The sequence below is a fragment of the Drosophila ananassae genome, chromosome 2L (genome assembly GCF_017639315.1).
Source record: "Drosophila ananassae strain 14024-0371.13 chromosome 2L, ASM1763931v2, whole genome shotgun sequence".
Classification (NCBI taxonomy): Eukaryota; Metazoa; Arthropoda; class Insecta; order Diptera; family Drosophilidae; genus Drosophila; species Drosophila ananassae.
In genome coordinates, this window is record NC_057927.1 from 25270793 (window position 1) to 25293523 (window position 22731).

General features: G+C 41.5%; 1 protein-coding gene across 5 annotated transcripts in view; it reads right to left on the bottom strand.

Moving 5' to 3' along the window:
- Nucleotides 1–22731, bottom strand: part of LOC6505984 (tyrosine-protein phosphatase 99A) — a 102070-nt gene that overhangs the window by 13936 nt on the left and 65403 nt on the right. For 2 of the 5 annotated variants that reach the window (XM_032449444.2, XM_001964694.4), the window contains exons 1-2: nucleotides 12864–13034; nucleotides 7947–8746 (exon numbers count right to left, since the gene is read on the bottom strand). The exons of the other annotated variants lie outside the window; for them this stretch is intronic. In XM_032449444.2, the coding sequence (XP_032305335.1) occupies nucleotides 7947–8487 (541 nt within the window). In that variant the 5' untranslated portion in view covers nucleotides 8488–8746; nucleotides 12864–13034. Of the gene's footprint in view, nucleotides 1–7946; nucleotides 8747–12863; nucleotides 13035–22731 lie in introns of those variants that run through there. 5 annotated transcript variants of the gene reach the window in all.

Consider the following 22731-nt stretch of genomic DNA (forward strand, 5'->3'; position numbering starts at 1 on the left):
GTGTGACAGCCAAAGGGGTTGCTCTGCTCCTTTTCCTTTTCCTCTTTCTCTGCCTGTGTCTGTGTATGTGTGCAAGTGGCAAAAAGTACTAAATGGTAATTTATTTTACTAATACAACAAAAGCTCGGGCAACGGGCAAAAACGTTCAGCAATCAAAAGAACAAATGAGTGACCCGAGGGCGGGAACCGGCACTTGACCCTACTCTGCTCGAGACTTTTGCCATGCAAATGCGATAAAGCTTAACAAAACACACACATTCCTTCTTCCCCTATACATGTACACTTGGAAAAAGCTATAGATAGTTAATAAATAGGATTTAAAATAGTTAAAACAGAGATTTAAAAGAGAAAAATGTACAACTTCTAACTAAACTTGTGTCTCTAGTTTATACTCTAATCTTTATTGAGAATTTGAGTTGAAAATAATTTTCTTTAAATTATTTCTCTCTCTGTATAGGAAAAGGAAAAAAGTTTCCCCACACACACACACTTAAACAGTTGGCTGGGCAAAATAAACAGTCGCTGTCAATGTATAGAAATTTATACAATTCAATAAATGGCATTTCTACTTTCTTTGCCATTGCTCCTGCCACTTTCTTCTGCCCCTGCTGCTGCCGCTCCTCCATCATTCCCTTCTACTTCCATTCCTACTTCAAATACTTCTTTACTTCATCCTTGGTCTGTGCTCTTTGCAATTGCAAACGGAAATGGAAATGGGAAACGGACAGGCAGCTGCTGCATCTGCAAAAAGGGAAAGGAAAAAGCCAATTTATAGACTCGAACTCGAACTATGAAAGCGAACGACTCACTCGAGGACCAAGGGATGTGGAAACTTAAGAGTGGGGTAGTTGTATTAAAATCAATTAAGCAACAAAGTGCTTCTCCCACACACACACACATACACATGCACACACGGGTGCCAGCGATAAATGTCCTCTCAGTGGGAAAGCGGAGAAAGGTGGAGTATAGGGACAGAAAAGTTAATAGGTTTGCCACTCGCAGATGGCAGCTGGCAACTCACCTCAGCAGGTGGACACATGGGCATGTTTGTAGACACTAAGTGCTTCCGATGGGCTTTGTTTGCTATAAATAATTGAAAACTTAAATAGCAAATAGCAATTAAATAGGGCGTCACTATCGAGGAACTAAAGCTTAATAAGTATATTATAAGTTGAAGTCTAAGAAACAAATCAATAAGCAAAAATTCCTTTGCTGGGAAGATTCGTTTCTCACCCCTTCTCAAAACCTCAACGGATAGATAAAAAAAAGGATGTCTCAACATTTGACAAGTCTGGGCAAATTAAAAGAAAACAATGGATGCGTTTTCCCACTATTTGCTCAGGCAGGCAGCGGCGGAAGTAACCAAGTGTGAAAAAGCAAAAGAAAATCCTCAAAAGCGGCAAAAAACTAAGGGGAGCACGCTCAAAGCGCGCGTGATTATTTTCACAAAGGCCAAAGACAGGAAGTAAAAAAGAAAATAACTAGGACTACGAGCCAAGAAAAATCAGTAGAAAGGAGTGGCGCTATACATACATATAGCGCCTGGAAAAACCAATACCGACGACGTGCTTAAGTTGTTAAAAACTCCAAACAAAAAAGGACACTTGAGGGGGTGGCGTGTGCTCAAGGTGTTATTTTTTTCATTATTTTTTTTTCTGATTTTATTTGTGTGTGTTTATATGTGAGTGGGTGTGAGCAAGGGAGTATGGCAAATAGTATTAAGTTGTCTGAGCCTCGAAAAAAATAACACAACATCAACAACAAACAGCTTGAAGAGTCAGGCCCAACGACAAAAAAAAAACTAAGCCTGAACATGAAGAAATAAAAACAAGTTACGAGAAGGGGGCACATTCTTCCTGTTAGCCATATGCCTTATTTAGTTGTTGCTCTTCGTGCTTTATTGTTGTTGCTTAACTTTACGAGCTGCTTTACGGATTTGGCCAGACGTAAAAACTAAACAAAGGCGGCGGGCGTGGTGAACACAAAAGTGAAAGAATGAGACATGCCAGCCCAGAGTGGGCGGAGGCGGGAGAAGAAAACAAACAAACAATTAGAGGAAAAATACAAAACACACTCGCACACACACACACTGCCAGGTGACTGCCTTTCAAAAGGCGTCAAAGACTCCTTCCTCCACAAAGGCACAAAAATTATGCGAAATAAAGCCCAAAAAAAGGGGGAAAAAGACGGCAACAGCAAACGACAACAAGCTGCGAAAAAATAAAGCTAAAAAGTTTTGTACACCCCAAAGCTTTGATGGCCAAGAGCAAACACTGAATGGACCAAAGGGCTATGCAGCACTTAGCGGAAGTAACGCGGCGGCCATTTTGAATGCACACATGTATGAGTGGGTGTGTGTGTGCGTTAACTTTTTTGAACTTTGATGGCGGAGAGACACGAATGAGGCTTTAAAATAGGAGTGAAGTGTGAAAAAGACATATGAAAATTATGTAGAATATGTTTACCGAAAGTTGTATAAAAATTAAAGTAGAAAAAATATCCTAAGATTAAATCATTAAATTCAAATCACACTGAAATGTACATTCATGAAATAGACATTTCAATTAAGCGGTTGTAATTTCAGTAATGGCACATGTTCGGACGGGAATTTGCCTCGGGTTCTATTCCAATTCAAAGCACTGTCAAATGCACAAACAATGGCCCGATATACAACTGACATGCTTCAAATGGACTTGAACACATTGTGGCACACTGCTGCACACTTATACATACAAACACATCCTCAAAAATAGACAAACGACAAAAGCAACCCATATATTTCAAAGTGCTTTTGCCACCCGGCTTGTCAGTTGAAATCTACCGAATAACCCTTTTAGATTGGATTTTTATACGGCACACTAATGTTCACTAATTTGCAATGTTTGAGAACCTTTGACATGTGTCTATTTAGGGTCAAAGCTAAGGAATTCGTAAGGCAATGTTTTAAACAGAGGAAATCGAGAGAAAAGCAGCCTATTAAAGATATTGCGTATACGACGTGATGGTTTGCTTTGCTATTCTATGGAATATCACATTTATTTGACTATTCACTTAAAAATAAAGCTTTTAGGTAAATATTTATAAGCATTTAATATAAAATCAAAATATGTTCAAGAACTTTCTTAAAACTTTAACATTATCTTGCGGATACTTCTGGGTAATTAAGGACGAGCGTCCATGCTGATGTCTAGCGAGTGATTACTGCACTTTCCTGCTTTATGGCTGCCTCATGGCCAGGAGCAGAACGATAAGGCCAACAACGCCGACAGCCTTTTCTAAAATGTGGTGTGTGGAAAAGGTTATCGGCAGGAAGTTGCACATGGAAGCACCATCACCTAGGGCTCGACGACCACATCCACATCCACATTCACATCCAAAAAGCCAACCATCCGGCCGGAGTTCGCTTGTTTTTCGATGCTTGAGACACGGAAACTGTTTTGGGTTTGGGTTCGGGCGCCGGCACAGAACAAGGCATCAATGTCACGTTCAAAGTGTCGAGTTGTTGCACTAACAAGGTGTTTATGATTTAAAGCGTCGCTCACACCAGCTCACATCAGGGTTTTTCCCTTTTTATTTGGATGGGGATACTGGCAGACAAAAGGCGTCCATGACAAGTGCCTTGGAGTGCAAAAAAAAAAAAGGGAAGGGAAAATATCAGCACACATACATACATGCAAGTTGATCTGGGAATGGCATTTTTCGTAGGCGTTTTGGCCGAGGGTTGGTATTTTGTTGCCATCCATCTAGGCGGCGGCCCCACAAGAAAAATTGACATGTTGAAGTGCAGTTAGGCGGAAGTTGTCGCCGAGGCAACATTTTTCTATCTGTCCCTTCATCCACCTCCCATTCCCACCCCTTGTCACAGGACCCGTTTGGAAAGAGGCGTGTCTAAATGCGGGTTGGCACGTGGTTGAGCGATAAAAAGCAGAGAATGTTTCCAGCAAAAAGGGCTTATCTGTTTTCTCGATTTTGATTTTTTTTTGCTGATTTTTTCCTTGTTGTGACAGAGGCCATCTATCAAAATGTTTTCATGCCCTAGAAGAGGGTATAACAATGCTTTCGAAATAGGTATGTCTGGTCAGAATCACTTTAAGTTGGAATACAAAAATAGCCAGGAAACTATAATCCAACTGGATAAATGAAAAAAGTAACTTAAGTTAAAAAGTAATATAAATACTTTAGAAAGAGTATAAGACACTTTCATATTTATTACTATTTTCTTCTTCATAACTTCTTCATAAATTAGCCGCACAACAATGCAACCGATAAGTAGGCAACATTTTTGATATCAGGATGCTTTTATTGTTTGGTAAGGGAACTGAAAGCGGCGTAGGAAACCCTGAGTGACAGGTTGTGGAAAGCGCAACTCAGAATGAATAAACTTGGCAGGATTTCTGCTTTTTTGCCTCAAGAAAATACAAGTGCTTAGGTAGTCTAGTCAGCTGGCTTATCAATTTTGAGACCACACCAGAAAAGGCGCCTTGAGCACGCTCCACGCCTTTTTGGGATGTGTGTGCAACAAAAGCCTCCCGACTCCCGATTCCAGAGTCAAGAGTGTGTGTGCGAGCCTTGTTGCAAATTAAAATCAAGACAGCAGCAAAGCCAGCTAAATGATTGATGGATGTTTTTCAAGGCTCCAGAATTCTGCAGATTCAACGCAGAACGGGAGCTGTAAAAGTTCAATGATTTATGCTTTTTAGTTTGGCTAAATTTGTTGGCTACTAAATGATTGTTTTCATCCTCCGCAGCTGACTGCTCCACTACTTTGCACTTTTAATGTATTTTTTGACAAGTCATGTTCATAACTCAGTGTCCTGTGAAATGCTCTTCTGTGGGTCGATGGAGGGAAAGTTTTCAGTGGATAAAGTTCAAAATCAAAGTTTTCTTTGCCATCGTCGGTTTTTCGTAGTTATTTTTCGGCAAGTGTTTTCATTTTATTTTTGTTCTTCTCTGTCGGTTGGGTTTTTTGGTTTATTTTGGGCCGCAAAGACGCAAATCATTTGTCAAAATACGAGAGTACACAGCAAAGTTAGAGCTTGTTTGCCGTTGACAAGCTCTAAAGTTGTGCCAATTTGTATTAGAAACTTCCTTGCGCCTGCGACATGTCCGACTTTGGTCTTTGAGTGTGGCTATAGCCGAAGATCATGGACAGAGACCAGTTTATGTGGTCAGTTTTCAGTAAAAGTTGAAGCTGCGAGTGGAATATTTAAGTATGAAATATTTAACTTGTGCTGGTCAAGTGGAGTGGTTGTGAAAGTATTTAAGAAAAAGATTCTCAGACTGCAGAAAAGTTTCGCATTAAAAATAGTATTACACTAAGTCATAGTCTCTTATCGAGTGTTAGTTTTAAGCCTCTTATCTTCGGTTTGCATTTAACTCTTTGTAATTCGAGATAAAATATTAAATATTGTCGTATATGCACGACTATGATATCATCTGCAATTCATACCCATTCACTCATGCAGCGATTCACCATTAATTTCCGTTCGTGTGAGGCAGTTTTCGGCTGTCAAAGTTGTTTGCCAACTACTGTTTGTCATAATAACCCGCCTCAGCGAATTGCATCCGACAGATACCATTCGCTGGTTCTCTCCTGATTGCCTCCATCCAACAAATTCGTTTTAAGGCCACCCTTCAATGTTCAAGAGCCCTGGAAGCACTGCTGAGTTCGCCCTCTCCACGTGAAATTATCGCCTGCGGGGGCGATGAAGTGGTTCCTGGTTGGAGGCACCACTTGATGAGCTGCACTTTTCATCACGGGCCATGAGACCGAAAGTGTTACTCCAAATTTGTGACAGCTCTCAGTTGCGTCTTGGAAATGAATTTACAAAAAAATAAACTCAACACCCAGCCGAGTGAGTGGCGAATGGGTAACAATGTGAGTCTGCTCTTGGCACTTGGCTGCACAAAAGTTGGCCCAAACAATTAATTAAACTAATGACTTGGTGGAAATATCGTTGGAGGGCGGTCCAAAAAGTGATTTGTGAAAAAGTTGGATCAGCAGGTTTATTAATTAAAGTGTTTCGTTAAAAGATGAGTTTACAAAACCTGTATACTTAAGGTGCGCCGTAATTTCTATAAATGTTTCCTCAAAATGTAGTATCAATTGATTGGTTTGTCAATTTAGGCGAGCAAAAGTTCAAGTCTCTAGGAGCAATTATTCAAATTATTCAAGTTTTTGTTTATGTCATAGAAAAGTTTCTTTTTGTTCAAAGTTTGCCGTAAGTCTCGTTTATCATTTGCTCCAACGAATGCACAAATATCGCTTATAATATATATTAAAAGCATTCGCGAGAGCCGAGAATATTCTGGGAAAAAATAAATGAATTCGTTTGACTGAAATAGTAATTACTGGCAGTCAGCGGAGCATCCAAATGAGCGACGTTGTCCGGCAATTTGTAGAATATTTTATTTAATTTTAGCTTGTCAGCCGGTCGGAATACACTTTCAAATGATCTGTTTGACCGGCCAGGCTAATTGATAGAAAGTTGCTTTACAAAAAATAAATAATTTTAGAACAGATGAAAAACTGTTGTTCAACACACGTTGTAAATTTTAAACTAGAACTGATGTAAATTAATATGTTTTCAGTTTATGATTTGTGGCACTCGACACTTGCATTAACAAATTACAATAAATTACTGAAAGACCTTGTGCCACTTCATAGCAGCACTCCCTTTGTCCCAATTACAACCCCCATCCTTGCCCCATTTATATATTTTTTTCATATTCACTCCAAGAGGCGTGTCTGCCCCAAAATGCAACCTAATATAAGTTTTGCGTGTGGCCAGAAAATCAGCTGGCTTTTAGTCAGAGCCCAAGACATGGCCATGCAATTTGCCAAGTGTCAGTCTGTCCGGCTCAAAGGCACGCAAGTGGCCCCGAAAAATCAGGATGGAGTGGGGGTGGCATGCAAATTCCGTCTAAGCCGAGTTTCTTAGGACCCATTTAGGGCCATGAAGCTTTCAACAGCGACTCCAATTTAACGACTTGCCCATAAAAATAGTTGGCTGCAGCTTAACAATAAAATACCAAATAATTGTGGGCCATAAAAGTTAAGTTGTTAATTGTTTTGTGTCCTGCGCTCATCGCGTGTCCTGTAGTGCCAAAAATGGGGTAAAATCGGAACAGCGGTGTGGGCGATAAGGAATAGACTCGCTCCCAATGAATTGTTGCTGCTTGGCACCCGCTGGCCAAGTTCTAACGAGCAGACAGACGTTTGCTTGTCAATGCCCAGGCATATTTCATGAGCCAAGACCCAAAAAAAAAAATAAGAAACAAAATTCCACACAAAAATACAAACTAGCAACATGCTCGGGCAAAAACAATGTTAAATAATTCATTTGGCCAAAGCTAAAAGTTTTGCGTGAGAATTCTGCCATATTACACGAAGGCAGGCAGTTGTTGACGTCTGCCCCGCCCCCGGCCGACCGGCTAAATAAAGGGGCTGCGTGCTAAACCGGAAATGAAAACTCTCTTAATTGCCTTGAAGTATGCAAGCAATTGGCGTAGTTCTTGTTGTTTTGTTCTGTTGGATTTATCTATGTATTTTATTGTTGTATCCCTGCGGCAGATAATAACCGGGCAACTACAAGCTCCTCTTCTTTTCGCCGGGGGCCAACACGGGGTTAAGGGTTGGGGGTCAATAAAGGTCTGCGGTGTCAGTGAACCCCTTGTTGAGCAACTATAATTGCCAATTCTTGTCGAAAGCTTATTGAACTTTTGTTTTTCTTTTCGGGCCGGCAGCCCGGAGGCCTCTTAAATTATGTATTCCCAACGTATTTTTTTCTTCTTCGAGTTTCCTTCTGCTCTTAGGACATTAATTTTGGATAAAGATCTTATTTTTGGTTCTCTATTTATAGATAAGATTATCATTAAATAGTTACTTTAATTGCTAAAAAAGCTAAAAAAAAGATTATATCTTATTTAAATGAATATCTATTTACCATAATTTTCATCGACAGCCGCATAAGGAGGCGTGGCATCGTTAAATCCCATACCATTGCTGCTGCCCACTCCGTTGCCGTTGCCATTGCCCATTTCCCCCGCCACCGGAACCGGAACTGCGTTGGCAAAGGCCAGTGTGGTGGCCGGCACATCCGGTGGCTGATCCTGCTGCTCGATCGAGGTGGCTGAAGTGCTCTTTGGCGGCTGCTCTTCGGATTTTTGGGTTGTTTTCTGGGCTGTGGAGCTGTCGGGCATGATGGTGCCCATATTGAAATCAGTCTCGAGGGTTTCCCAGCCGGAACCGGTGGTCTCGGCCTCGGCGTTGACTAGATCGGCCAGACTGCGGTCGGAAGAACTGGCATTGCTCGCCACCGGGACAGTGGGTGACGGTGGTGCAGTGAAGGGCGATGGGGAGGAGGCCGTGGAGCCGGGTGACGAGGTGGAGGACGTGGGCAGGGCGGTGGCGCAGTGCTCCGAAATGCTGGCAAAGAGCAGCAAGTGGAAGAAGGCTCTCAATAGGGCGTGCTGGGGGCGTGACATGGTGGTTCCTTAAACTTGGCAATCTGGCTTTTCCCACGTAGATTCTTCACTCGACTTGTGCGTTTCTTATTATTTATATTTTGTTCACTCTTGTGCGTTTCGTCCCACTTTGTAGCAGGACTGAGTTGAGTTCAGGTATTTCTTCTTTGTTTACAACATCTTGTGCGTTGTGTTTTTTTCGTACTAGTGTCTATTTATAGTTTGTGCTTTTAATGGTTAGTTCTTAATTGATTCGACTTAAATGATTTCCATTTTGGCACTAAATACACACGATAAAATTATGGGTTAGAGGCATCAGAGACTAAACAATAGCCTGTTTTATCTCCGATGATTCACTGAGTTTTGTGTGGTTTTTTGTTTTGCATCCAGACCGTGTTGTAAAAAATTGCTGTTGTTGTGTAACACATTTTTCAAAGCGGGCCACAGCCCAGAAAAAAAAACCGAAAGAAAAAAAGTATCTCGACCTGAACCCGAGTCGAACCCCATCAAATACAAGCTCTCTTTTTTCGGTTTACTTTTATTTATGATAATTTATTGCATTTTTTCAATACTCCTCCCCGGCCATTGTTTTAGTTCTGCCTTTCGCTATTGCTCACACTTTGTGTTTTCTCTGTTCTCTGCCGCTTTTGTTTATCGCGTTTTCTTCGCACTTTCCTGGGCCTTATTGTTTTTCATTTTTTGCTCAATCCCTTGGGTTCAATGGGGTTCATCCGCCGGCAAGCGGCAGAGATGCAGCCGCATTAAAAATACACTCTCGGCCATAAGTGTGCTCACACTTACGAGACGCCTGCATGCCTATATAAATAAATATCTTCATATACCCGAACACATCCACATATAATACTATATTATATGAAGAGTTGGCCAACAAATTGGCAAACCCCCCAAACGACTTGCCGACGACATGTGTGCGCCATCTGTGGGCTCGGATTATGGCTGGAGGGGCGGAGGCCACAAAAAATCGAGTAAAATTAATGATTGGGCGTTGAGATTAGGCCAGAGGCGATCTCCGAATGCTCTATGGGGAAGTATTTTCAAGAAATTGTTCAGAAAAAATCAAAGATTTTCTGAGATACTTAGAGGGAAATTTATGTCTGCAAAATACAGACATATTCCATTAAAATAAAACAGCTAATGGTCTATTCTTGGAATTTGGATAGCCCAGGAATACAAGATATTATTTTAAGAATATATTGAAATGGAAAGTAATACTCTATAACAAATAATCCAATAAATAAAATCAAAACTAAAGTGCCATAGTATCTGAAACTAATCCTTCTTAATCCATAAACACTCGAATGGAGACTAGAGTCTTCTTAACGATACCGGAAAAATGATAAATTCCAGCACTTTTTCCGTTTCTCTTTATTCTTCCCTTTGTGCCCAGCAATTGCAGTGCACTGAGCAAAAAATCGAGCCAGAGCGGAAGTGCGGGGCGCGGAGCTGTAATGGACAAAGTGCAAATTACAGGGAGCTCGTGCTGATTCATTCAGAATTAGCCACCGCACGCTATATCCATTGGCTCTTCGAGCAAGCTATAGTAAACCGCAACCGCAGTCGCAGTCGCAGTCGTCGTCGTCGGAGCTGCAGTTGGCGCCGCTGCCGACGGTGTGGCTAATTAGCAGCTCATCAAGTTGCCTGCCCCATGCAAAAAGTAAGCCAAAGAGTCAGCTCTGAGCCACAGTATTTAGTCATAGACTGAGAGAAAGAAGGGATTACTTGGAATAAGAGAAATAATGAAATAATGGAAGTTTAAGTAAGATAAATATAATATTTATACTATTTATTATAATATTAATCTTTATGTGTAGTACAGACGGATATCTGGTGTTGGATAACCGCAAGTACGACGGCCTTATATAAATAGAAGCTCAAAAGATTATTAAATCCGTTGGAGAGAAGGGGCGAAACAATAAAATGAAATGGTTAAACGGGTCGAACTCAAAGTCTGTGGCAAGTGGGAAGTGGCAAGTGGGATGGGTGGGGGGTAGTTGGGAAGTGGGAAGTCGCGACGCTGATCCCGGTCATGGAAATTGGCCATTCAAGCGACAATTGTCGGCCATTTGTGGTCGGTAAGTACTTAATAACGGTAAACGGGTCAGAGACTTACAAGTGGACAACTCTGATTAGCATGCGATAGCCCGCGATGACCCGCCTATGACAACAACAGCAGACGGATAATTGAAAATCACTAAAAATACTAAGAGCTGGACGGGGGGGGCCACGACAGAAATCAATTGGCAGAAAGAAAATTGCCTGACAACTGCAGACCGAAACCAGTGGGCAGTCGCCTCTTTGGCTGGTATCTGTGTGTGTCTCTCACTCACACACATGCAGACACTCAAAAGATTCAACGGATTCGTTGTGACGGTCAGTCATAAATATAAAAATATACGAATAATGGACAATAGATATGTATTTTTTGACGAAAAGAGGAGGAAGGGAACTGTATCTGGGGTAACCGGAAGAACTGCGTGGGAGGAGGGCCCCCAGTCGCTCCAGGCAGCGGATATAGATGGCTTAGAAAGGTTTTAGCATTCACCTGACAACCTAAATGAACATAAGCTGATTTCCCAAAGAAAGATAGTGGGCTGAAAAGGCGTACTATACTTTCCATCGTAAAATGCTTAAATCCAACTTTGATTATAATTTTCCTTTGAAGTGCAACAGAAAAAGGTAATTCACTCTTCCTTTGTATAAGCACCCATAAATTAAAACTAATAAAAATAATCGTTAAAATTAAAATCAGATTGCCCAAGTCTAAGCTATTATTAGCCCTCTCATCGGGAGCAATTTCCACTCCATCCCCATAGCAGTTTTGATGCATTTTCCTGGAAGCACTCGCGTGCTACAAGCTCACTACCTTCAATCCAAACAAGCTCCTCTCGACTCCTCCCAAATGCTCCATAATGAGCGTGAGATTCCCTGATAACCCACATCTCCCCACCGGACTACCGGAGTGTCTATTTCTGTTTGGTTGTGCCTCACCTGCTACCCGTACTACCAGATACCTGCAGATTGTTTGTCTAGCGGAGCCCCCAATCGCCTCTTATGAATGGCCCACATTGTGAGTGCCATGAAATAAAATCCCCTGTTTGTTTATCCAGCCAACCCTTCGAATGGCGTTAATTTGTAAGCCAAACAAATGTGTACTTAAATGCTGCAATCAGGGGAGCGAAAAGCAGCTGAGAAAAAGTGAAGTTAAAGAAAGTTTTCGATCGAATGGAGATCCTATTCGAAGGTCCTTGAGAACTGTTTAAAAAGATACACATCTGCATCTAAAAGATACACACTTTTTTTGAGTTATATCTTAATTGAAGTCTGTTGAAAAGCTTTTATTATTATTTTTTGAATTAATTGAGAAGGTTGAAGGGTAGGTAGCCCTTATTTTTCCTCAAGTGTGGCCCAAAATATTGTCAGTCATGGGCTAAGGTCAGTGCACTAGGATTGCGAAATCGCAGGAAAATGTACGAAATGAACATGCGCATGCACCAAGAACTGGGAAATGGGAAATGGGAAATGCGGAAAACGGGATAGCAGGACTCCGTGGGATGTGCGAAAAATCAATAGAGCCGTATCCGGGAGTCGGAGTGCACGTGCTACAGATACAAATCCGAGTGCGAAAAGCCGCAAGGGGCAATGGGAGTGGAGGGGGAGTCCAAATTCGCTGCAGAAAATGCGACCCAGCCCCAAAAGCTGAGCCGGAATTGTGTCACTTAACTGTCAGCGAATTGCGCAGTTCATATATATATTTTTGAATAGTGCAGAGGGTAACCATACTCTTTGTTATATTTTTTATGAAATTTTCTGTGCGTTCTGCGGCCCCCCCATCCGGTAGTGTCATCTGCTCAATATGCTAAATTATTGACATAATTTGCCTTGTAAATGGCGTTCAAGTCGAGCTTCATTCGCCGCAGACAAAGCGGTAAAATGTCAACAAAACAGAGCCACTGCGAGAGCGCGCTCTCCCAAAAGAGAGCCGAGGCGAGAGGTGAGACTCGTTTTGAGCGAATTTGCCTGGCCTTTGGGCTTACGAGTTGTGAGTTCTTTTTTGTTTTATTGATTTCTTGAAAGGTACACAAAATGCGAATAGCAACAACAACAACAACAGCAGCAGCACCACCAGCACCACCACCAACAACAACATTGCGCGGAACAAAGAAGAAAACAACAAAAACACACGAATTGGATGAAGAAGCGACAGCAGCACGCCAAGAAGGTCCAAAAATTGGCTATAGATTCTTTTTTTTTTGAAGCAGATTCGCAGCTTATATCGGATTCTCTAGTTATTATATTATGGGTGACACAAATGATGGTTTTTATTGTTTGTATCTTTTTTTATTTTACACCCATATATCAAGCACACACACGGATACCTCTTGGCCACAAAGAAAGATACAAAAGTATCTGAAGAGTTCTATATAGATTCTTGGATTCTATACGGGTTGGAAAAAAAAGGCGGCTGCTGCGCAAGAGTCCCATCCGTATTTTTTTCACAGTCACTTTTCCACTTGATTTTCACACTTTTCTGGGGAGCACTGGCTATATTTGTTCTTGTCAGCACTTTGTTCCAGTTTTAGTGGGTTTCAGTGAGGGTTTTATTTAATTTTCGTTGGATATTTGCCTTTTTTGCATGGCCACAATCAGAATAAAAACCACAGCGACGAGACTACGACGGCGACTGATGAAGATGACAGAGAAAGAGACAGAGAGGCGAACCGAAACCGAACGCTCACTGACAGATAAATTCGCCGTGGTGCGGCGTGCCGTGCCGTGCCGCTTTGCTGCTTACGGATAAATTCGCCGTCAGATGCGGCAGCTGCTTTTCGCTCTCGCGGCCACTCAAAAAGAGAGGGTGTGTGTGTGCTATGAGGAACTCGCTCAATTTTAGAGTCTAGCGAGTGGGGAAATTTTCATTTTATGGGAATTTCTAGAAATTGGCGCGCAATTTAAATGGGAATTTCAATCGTTCGATATTTTTTCAATTACCCTGAGGCAACTGCTATGATTATTAAAATGATTGCATATCAGTGTCTGCTGATGATAGCGGGAATTTGGTTTTCCCATTATCTATAAAACTAATAACCCAGATTGCGTTTATCTGCAGTAATTAGTTTGTAATATTCTACTGAAGGTAGCTCTGATTAGTTATTATCTATATAGGGTGGGAGCAGTAAATTAAATATTCCTTGCACGGAAAAAAATACATATTAAAAACTTATAAAATATATCTAATGTTATAGCGATTATAATTTGGTTGACTAACCGTGTTAGGCATCAATAGAAGCCCTTCCCTCGATTTCTCCCCTTTCATTGTGCATGTTTCCTCTCACGGAAGATACATCATTAGGCATTAGAATGAAATTACCTGCCTATGCAGGGAACCACTTGAAAACTCATTATAACAGTAGCGGGTAACCAACACACTCGCACACCTACTGCTACACCACCGGCGCTCACTTCTACACACGTAAGAAGGAGGTTTAGTAACTGGCAGTTACATCAGCCACAAAAGTAGGCGTTTCCAAGTCGCCCCAGAGGCGTTAAAGCACTTAGATTTATGGCCCTAAACGCACACACTGGCACAACACGCCCATACCCAATACTGGTACATCCGTCCAAATGTTTCCAAATGTATATGTATATAAAAGGATGTGGCATGTAGCCTTTGGCAGTCCAGGACTTTGACTCATTTTATGCATTTAATAAAAACTTTCACTTTGGCGCTAGCACTTCATTTTTTAAGGTTTTCGGCACTGCGCAAAAAACTCACATTAAAAACTAACAACTTTTTCGTATTAACCTTCAAGGCTCGGTTAAAAAGACCATTAATTTTAAACATGTATATTTTGGGTAAAAAATTCTTAGAAATTAACATTTTTATAATCATAATTTTTTAATAAATTGTTTTCCCTTAGTGTTGATGCTGCAGCCTGAAAAGTTTTCTCGCTTGCATTGAAGTTAAGTACTTAAAAAGCAATTTCCCTTGCCTCGAGCTCGCCTCAACAAAATAAATGTAAAAAAAGGATGTGGGCCTGAAAATGTTAATGAAATGATTTGAATTATGCTTACGCTCGAATATAATACGTTTTTAGCTCTCTTATTATTTGTGGCTTATTAAAAAGTTGAAAGCCCTGGCGAGGTGTTGCCTGGCATGACCAATAGCCAATGGCAGTACGAACCGAGGCAAACCGCAGCTGCTGCGGTGAGAATCATGGAGTTCGGGCTGCTAAAGTATGAAAAAAGCATAAAACCCATCAAAATAATGTTAATTCATTAAGTGGCAGTAACTTGGTCGGGCGCCCAAGTGTAGGCTATAAAAATTTAACGCACAGAAGGAGTCGCCGGAAGCCTTAGGAGCGACAGGAATAGAACCTGCCCCCGGGCAAGCAACGTGCACAAAATGAATGATTTTTATTTATATTTTATGGTTTTTGTGTTTTTTTTCTTCATGCCGCTTTTCTCTGCTTTTGGGTACTGGTAATTAGAGCAGGTTTATGCCGCACTCTGTTCGCCAGGTGTGTGTATTTCATGCCGCAACACAGGCAGAGGCAGCCGAGGCAGCAGCGGCTTACAATAAACTGGAAAATTATGAGAATGAGTTTTCTTAACTTTTTTCGTTCTTCTTCGCTTTTCCGCTACAGCCTTGCCCCCGTCCTCAAGATTTATTCGTGGCACATGGCAGGCCAAATCCAAATCCCGACCAGAAGGAAGCGAGCCGAGCAAGACAACAAAACCAGCAGACCAAATGAAATGAAACAAACAAGCAAAGTTAAATGAACAACTTTCGTGCATTATTTATCTGTAAAGTGTGAGCAGCAGTGAGAACAAGGCCGTATAATTCATTGGTTCTACGTTAAAAGCCGACTAGTAAATACTTTTAAATAAAAGGGAAGAAGTGTTCCTTAAATGTGGGTTTCTGACTGAAATATTTAAGTTGTAGGATACTTTTAGGACATTGAACTCTTTAAAAAGACTAAAAGACTATATATTTTATTCACCTCCTGCCACTGATCCAAGAGACCCTTTCCAAGGTTAGGGCATAGTACTGTGGTTATAAAAATCATAACCACAACTGTGGCAAAAACTCGGTTTATTTTACAGAAGCAGACATTGCCTTTAGCATTCTCACCCCCTCCACTGACTGATTTAAGCCGTATTGTGTCTGTGTGGGGGTCTTAGCCACTTAGTAAATATTTTATGAATTATCTGTTTTCTATTAAGCAAGATTTTAGCTGAGAAACAAAAATGTGAACCGTATGGGAAAACCTCAGACCATCAAGCTTAGCTCCGATGAGCTCTATGAAATATAATAAACATAAGTCGGGTCTCCAGGAGTATATACTTGAGTGTGTGTGTGTTTTTTTGAGGTTTTTTGGGGTTTACGACTTAGGAGCACATAAGGTAAACTTCCTTTTTGGTTCTTTATTGATTCAGAGACCGGCAGCTGCTGGGCAGAACAGTTTACTCTTATTTTGAAGTATGTATGTCCTAAGGGATGTGATTTTTAATATGCATTAAAATTAATAAGAACACGTGTCGCTCCCTCGCACCCACGCTATTGTCCTTGTTGTCCTTATTCCATCGTCTTCACGCTCATAATTCCGTTTTATCGCGCACAAATTTTTATAGCTGCGCCGCAGGCGTCGATTTTAAATAACGTTCAGTCTCAAAAACTGTTCGCCCTCATCCTTGACGGTGAAAATCCCCCGAACTCCGGCCATTCTTACGTTGATTTTGTCGCCATTTTGGCTGGTTGTTAATTTTATGCTTATGAGATAAGAAATTGTGACAAAAACGCTGGAAAATTTATGTGCAAAGCGCTCCACGATAAAGGTGAGCAGAAGCATATGAATAAGAGATTCCCCCGAAACATGATAAATACACAGCACCAAATGGAGATGAAAATGAAGAGGCTGCTTCTTCATCAGTGGAGCCATAGAAAGACTTTCCCCAACTGGGATGAACAAGTTGCCAGGGGATGAGCTGAGGGGCTTGCTATTTGTATTTGTATTTGGCCATGAATATATTATCCCGCAATGAGGCTAAGAGTGGAACTCCATTGAACCTGATAAGTGATAACTACAGTGGGAGTAATAGGCTGCAGACCTAGGTTGAATAAAGGTTGTTAATAGATTAGTCTCCATGTGCAACTGGTTATGAATCCATTTGTTAACACACCATAGAGCTGACTGCCGAAAGGCTTTCAGCTCGAATCCCAACAAGAAGTCCGTGTCGTGGCTGCTCAATATCAAAGTCAAGTGGGGACATGTCACATATCCAGTCATGGCTTCGCAAAACCACAGAGCCAATCCGTGTGCCCCGAGCTAAGTGGGTCAATTACGTTGCAATTGCTTGGGAATCGGACACGAGAGTGGCTCAAGCTCAAGCTCAAGCCGGGTCATGACTTCGACTCGATGGCCGATGTACCGCTTTGACAGCTGGCATTTGGCCTGCTGCTTCTAACGGAAATCAAAGTGGTTTCTCCGGGACCCTGGGCAGTGGGTTAATTATTGTTTTATGATTTGTTTGTCCGCACCCAGGGGGAGCATCACCACGGTCTGTGGGCGGCCGGCGAAATGAACATTTCGCACACACTCCCCCCAGATGTTGCAGTGACATTGCTAAAAGGTAGCCAAGCGGTACAGGTGGGCAAAATGCAATTACCACGCCCATCGCTGCGATGGTCTTTTTGCACCCGCGTGTCGCCCCCATTCTTTAACTAACGAACAATAAAACGAAATTGAATTTTGCGCTTTTAACGCCAAACGCACAAAGGCAATAACTGAAAAAGAGAGAGCAGCTCCGCCAAAGCAGGTGGACCAGGGGTCTGTATGTGTGCATGCTGTCAGGAAGCACTTAAAGAAATATTTAGTAATAAATTTAAACTTTTATTTTCTTTAGAAACTAAAACAAATCAATATAATCATTCAATTTTATATTGAATAAAAATTGTTCATTTAAGAAATCATTTTGTGGTTATGGTTGGTTTAAATATATATAGATTTCTCTCAGTGAAGCTGTTTTAGTGCACCACACTTGTAGTTTATACAGGGAGTATTGAGTGCGACATGGCGTGGCTGCCACCCGTAGAATTAAGTCAATTATATGCTGCACTTTTGACATTAAATTCGATTCAATTTATTTGGTTGCAGTACCTTTTCGGCCAGAGGCTCTTTTTCACAGACTCCTCTAGCCCCCCAGAGCCTGGAAAACTGCTCTACTGTTATTGCTGTTGTGGCAATAATAATGACGACGATAATGCTGGTGATGATGATGATGCTGCTACTGATGCCTGAACTGCTTTCTAGCTGCCTCAAAGGGTTATTGTTGTTTGCTCGGAATTTAATTTCATGCTCACACACTCATCGCAATTTGCTGATGCTGTTTAATATCGTTGTTGCTGTGGTCCTGTCCGGACTCCGGATCTCTGTCGTTACAAAGCGGCGGATATTATCCGCTTGCTGCTGTCGAAATAAGTGACAAAATATTGCATTTCAGGGCCTTTATTTTTTGAAATTTTAATGATTTCCTCGGTCTCTCATATTTTCTTAATAAGGTTTAAGGTTTGTCGGTTTGGTTTCATCTTTAAACTATAAACACTAGAAGAAACTATGGTTGAATTCCATTTTAAATGATAATTTATTTGAAAATGCAGTTCGCATGCAATGGAAACCAAAAATGTGGCTTTTTCGCCACCTGTTAAGTTCTTTTCTTGCAGCTGTCACATCATCAACTCTGGCCCTTAGACATATCAATCGCAGGCGGTATAAAGGACTGGGGGGACCAGACTTCGAAATTTATGATTCCCATTATGGGGAACAGTCAGTCAGTCAGACCCACACATGACATGCTCATGGCCTCTGTTGCGGTGGTACTCCTCCGGCCAAGTGCCGAGTTGTCGAAAGTGCCGAGCGTTGTTGCCATTGTTGCAGTTGTTGTTGGCGTTGACTAAATGGCAGACAACATTGTGAACATAATGCTGGCATAATAATATTTCTGTCGCTGCAATGATCTGCATAGCAACGTCCTCACAATGAAATCACTAGCCCAGAAGATGGGGGGGGACTGCTCAGAGGGACTCTGCTGAGTTGGTTGCCATTTGTCTGGGCCATTACTCACAGTAAACAATCTTTGCAAAATGTGGGTTGTAACTTTCCCCAGTCCTCCACTTCATGCCTTCACCATGCTTTTCAACTTCAATAAATTCCATAGAAAAATGCAGTTTTATTGAAAAATATTTGCTGCTCCTTTTGACTTGTTCCTTTCGGGTTTTCAAGATAGATTTAGAGAAAGTATATGTTCCCAAGCATCTCTAGGTTTTCCTGCCATATCCTTCAGCCCATATCCAATTTTTCTTTTTCTAAAAAATAAGTCTTATTATTAGGGTTTCACTTGGAAACTTTTAAGCTTTTATGACAAAAAGGCCTGGGAGAAACTTTATAGAAAAATCATGTTAGGATGTTAAACTTGATAAGCAGTTATTACCAAGTTTTATGGCAATTGAGAAACCATAAAACGTGAAAAAGATAAAAGAACTTTAAAAGGAGCCAAGCGGGAGGTGAAAATGAAAGGTTAAGCTTGAGATCTCCTGCCAGAGAGGCGGCTGCATCAGGCAAAGTGGTTTCTGTTTGATGCACCTGCAAAATGTTGAGAAGATTTGCCCCCATATCTGTGTAGTATATCCTATATATGTCCTTTATTTTCCATCTCTTTCTATGCATTTTCTCTTTCCTTTCGTTTAAGCCAGGTCTCATTTGTTGTTCCTGTGTGTAGATGATATGCCTGCGATTTCAGCACGAAACCGAGACGTATGATGATGTTGATGATGATGATGACACACGCATACTATCTGACACGAGGGGGCGTGAAAGTAAGGGGGGGATTCGGTGGTGGATAGGGGTGGGGCTGTGGCTGCGGAGGGGCGTCATAAACAACAGACAAGTTGCACATGCACTGGAGCATAACTACTCGGTTGCACAGAACTGCCAGGCCACCTACACTTTAAAATGTTAATATTAAAATATTAAATATCAAATTCTGGTTAAAATAAAAATGTATTCAATGCTCATAATAAGCAAGTAAACATTTTTAGATTTATCATTTATTGACCCAATAATTCCTACATCCTTAAATTATATTTTTTTTCTGAGTGCTTGGTAACTTCTCGGGCCAAAGCGAAAAAGTCAGGCCAACGGCAAAAACTAGGGGAAAACAAGGGAAAAAAAGAGGGGAAACTGGCAAAGGGAATCAGCTTGTGCATATTTTAACTCCCACAGGAAAAATTTCACAAGACAGCTACGGAAGTATGACGAACGAGAGCGGCTCCGGCTTGGAAATGGGATGAGATGTTGGCCAACAACTGTGACCAAACAATGTTGAAGCTTTGATGAACCTTAAAGGACAACAACAATGCCAGCTGCAACAGGGAATATGACAAAATATAGAATGGAGAGAAATGGAACAGGGAGCTTGCAACTTGATACAGGGAGCTGGAAGCTGGAAGCTGGGAGATCTGAGTGCCTGCATGGCCAAGGGGCGTATGAGTGTTAAAAAATGCTCACTCCGGTGTCCGGATGGATTGGAGCTGCACTGCTGGGGTTTTCGGGTGTTCGTGTGGGTGTTGACTCGTCACTTTAAGCAAATGGTGATGAATGCGTTGTCGTTGAATCCCCGGGATGGCCCAGAACATTGGCATATTTTATGCAATACATACCACAATGGCCCAGAAGAGGGGGAAGGTGGATGAGTTCTCAATAGTTTTGTGGCTTTTCGACAAGCTTTTTCGGTCGAGAACCATTTTTCAATTAATTGTCAAGAGGTTTCTGTTGAGATTGAGTTGAAACTAAAAGGTTTACCGAGCCAAATCAGAGTCGCTCAAAGGCATTGTGGCTTTTTTGTCTCAATATATTTTAAACTCTCCAAGAGTATTAATTGATATTGCGCACTAAGTCTCTAATTTGGATTTATGAAGCCCAAGTGTATTGGAGCGCCCCCAAAAAATGCTGTCCCATAAATAATGTAGCATGTATATTTATTACTTTTCGCCCCGGTTCGTTTTGAAATGCATCAATTTGCAATATGCCACGCCCCACATGCACACACTCGTGCCAGCGTGCCACAGAATGATAGTCTGGTAGTCCCTTTCTAGTTTAAATTGTTAAAGAGTTTTGTGACATTTGGATTTGTCTGTGGTTTCCGGTTTTCTTTTTCCAACTGTCAGGCTACCAGCTGGGCAAAAAAGTTTGTTATCGTTATAATTGATTAATTAAATCTTGCCAACAAGATTGAGCAGGACACGCAAACACCGAATACACAGTCCCATTTACAGGACGAAACAAAGCACAATTTTATGTGTGCCATATACAGATACATAGCTATGGCTATATATGTATTTATTGGAATATATATGCGAGGGGACCGAGAGTTGCACATTTTGCTGGCAAAAGTTAAGCAAAAGTTGTCGCAGCTGAAAACTTTTTATAGCAAACATTTTTTGGCTCTCGTTGTTTTTACTTTACATATTTCCGTATGTACGAGTTGAATTCTCATGCTGCTCACTTGTCATGCTGTCAATTGACAAAACGACTGACAAGAAGCCAGCTTCTCCGAGCACTCAACCTTCAACCTCCAGTCCACCGCCCACTCACATGGAAGAAGAGACGACGTCGTCGTCGTCGTCAGACTGATATGTCATTACTTATATGGGCACTTGAAAAGTTTCGAGTGAAATGTGCGCCAGTCAGATGCGGATCAAGTGAGGGGGGACAGAGCCATCCCCAGATAAGGTTTCCATCCAGCTTTCGTAGATAACTCCTTCTGCACGTTAAATATAATCAGATTAATAACTGTAAACAATCGTACAGGTATGGGAACGAAGTATGCATGTGTAAGCGGAGACGCCCCACCTGCTCGACTAGATACCTGCACTCGGAATAGATTGAATTTCGTGTTTTGAAGTTGAGTTATTGCAAACGGAAATCGATCCTTGGCACTCATTACAACGACACCCCTCAACCCCAACCCTTTTGCCACTGACGCTACCGCTGTCGGGATTGTGATTAGTCCTCCGGAGTCCTGGGACGATGGTCGAGCAAACTGAACTGAATCGAATGGAGCTTGATTGATTTATATTCACCTACGGATGTGCCAGGCGAATCCTGCACTGCAATCGAATCCTGTTTGCAGTTAGTTAACTAAGGTGAAAAATGAGCTGGCAAATGTCCAGGAGAGTTCGATTCGTTCGTTCAAACTGCACAGGTGTAATAAAACACTTTAGATGTCAGAATTATTAAACAAACTTTCGGGTAAAAGTGTGGCAAATAATGAATCTAAACTTGATTTAAAAGTGCAGTCTATGGCTTTCCTGCGATTGACATATCTGTGCTTTCAAATTGAACCCCAAACCTTTTAAAAAAATTTGCGACACACTTTACTTTCATTTTAAATCCCATATAACTTTTTCCATGGCCATAAGCTGCATTGTTTTAAATATTTTGTCATGGCCAAAAACCTGCTGTCATTATTCAAAAATCCCATGCGAGACAAAGCCTGGGGGCTAGCCGTGAAGCCGAATCGTTAAATAAACAATAAAGCTCCGCACTTAATTAATTGTATTGTTTGGGCCGCGGAATGCCATTAAATAAATATGGGTTTAGTTGAAAAATATTTATTATTTTTAAGCCGGGCCACACAGCAACACAGCAGCACACAAAATGTTGCCAGAGGAATTGCCAGAGAGAGGGTAGGGACATCCCAGCCACCCTTCATGAGACCTTCACCCCATGTGAAAAATAGGACAAATGGTCTGAGTGAATTGATAATTTTAATTAAGCGCTAATATTTTAATTTATTATTATGATGTTGTCATCTCGTCGACTGTCCTGTCTGTGTGTGTGTCTAAATAAACACACTGTGCCATGCGTCTGGTTTTTATGTGACAGGTGCAGAATACACGGGGCGTATGAGTGACGTGATATGAACCTGTCAGAACAGTTGACTCTATCAAGAGCTCATCCCCGCCTATATTTTCCACCATACCGCCACAGTTCTGGCAAGGAAGCTATTTAATTTTATGAATTATTGATGCATATTGTGTATTCTCACTCCTGGCGAACCATTAAGGCCTGCAGCTACTTTTTATATTGCATATGTGTGGCTGAGCACCCGATGATTTATAATTACATTTGCCTGACTGGATCAGCTGCCCAGGACGAAGGACGTAGGACGACGGACGTAGGACAG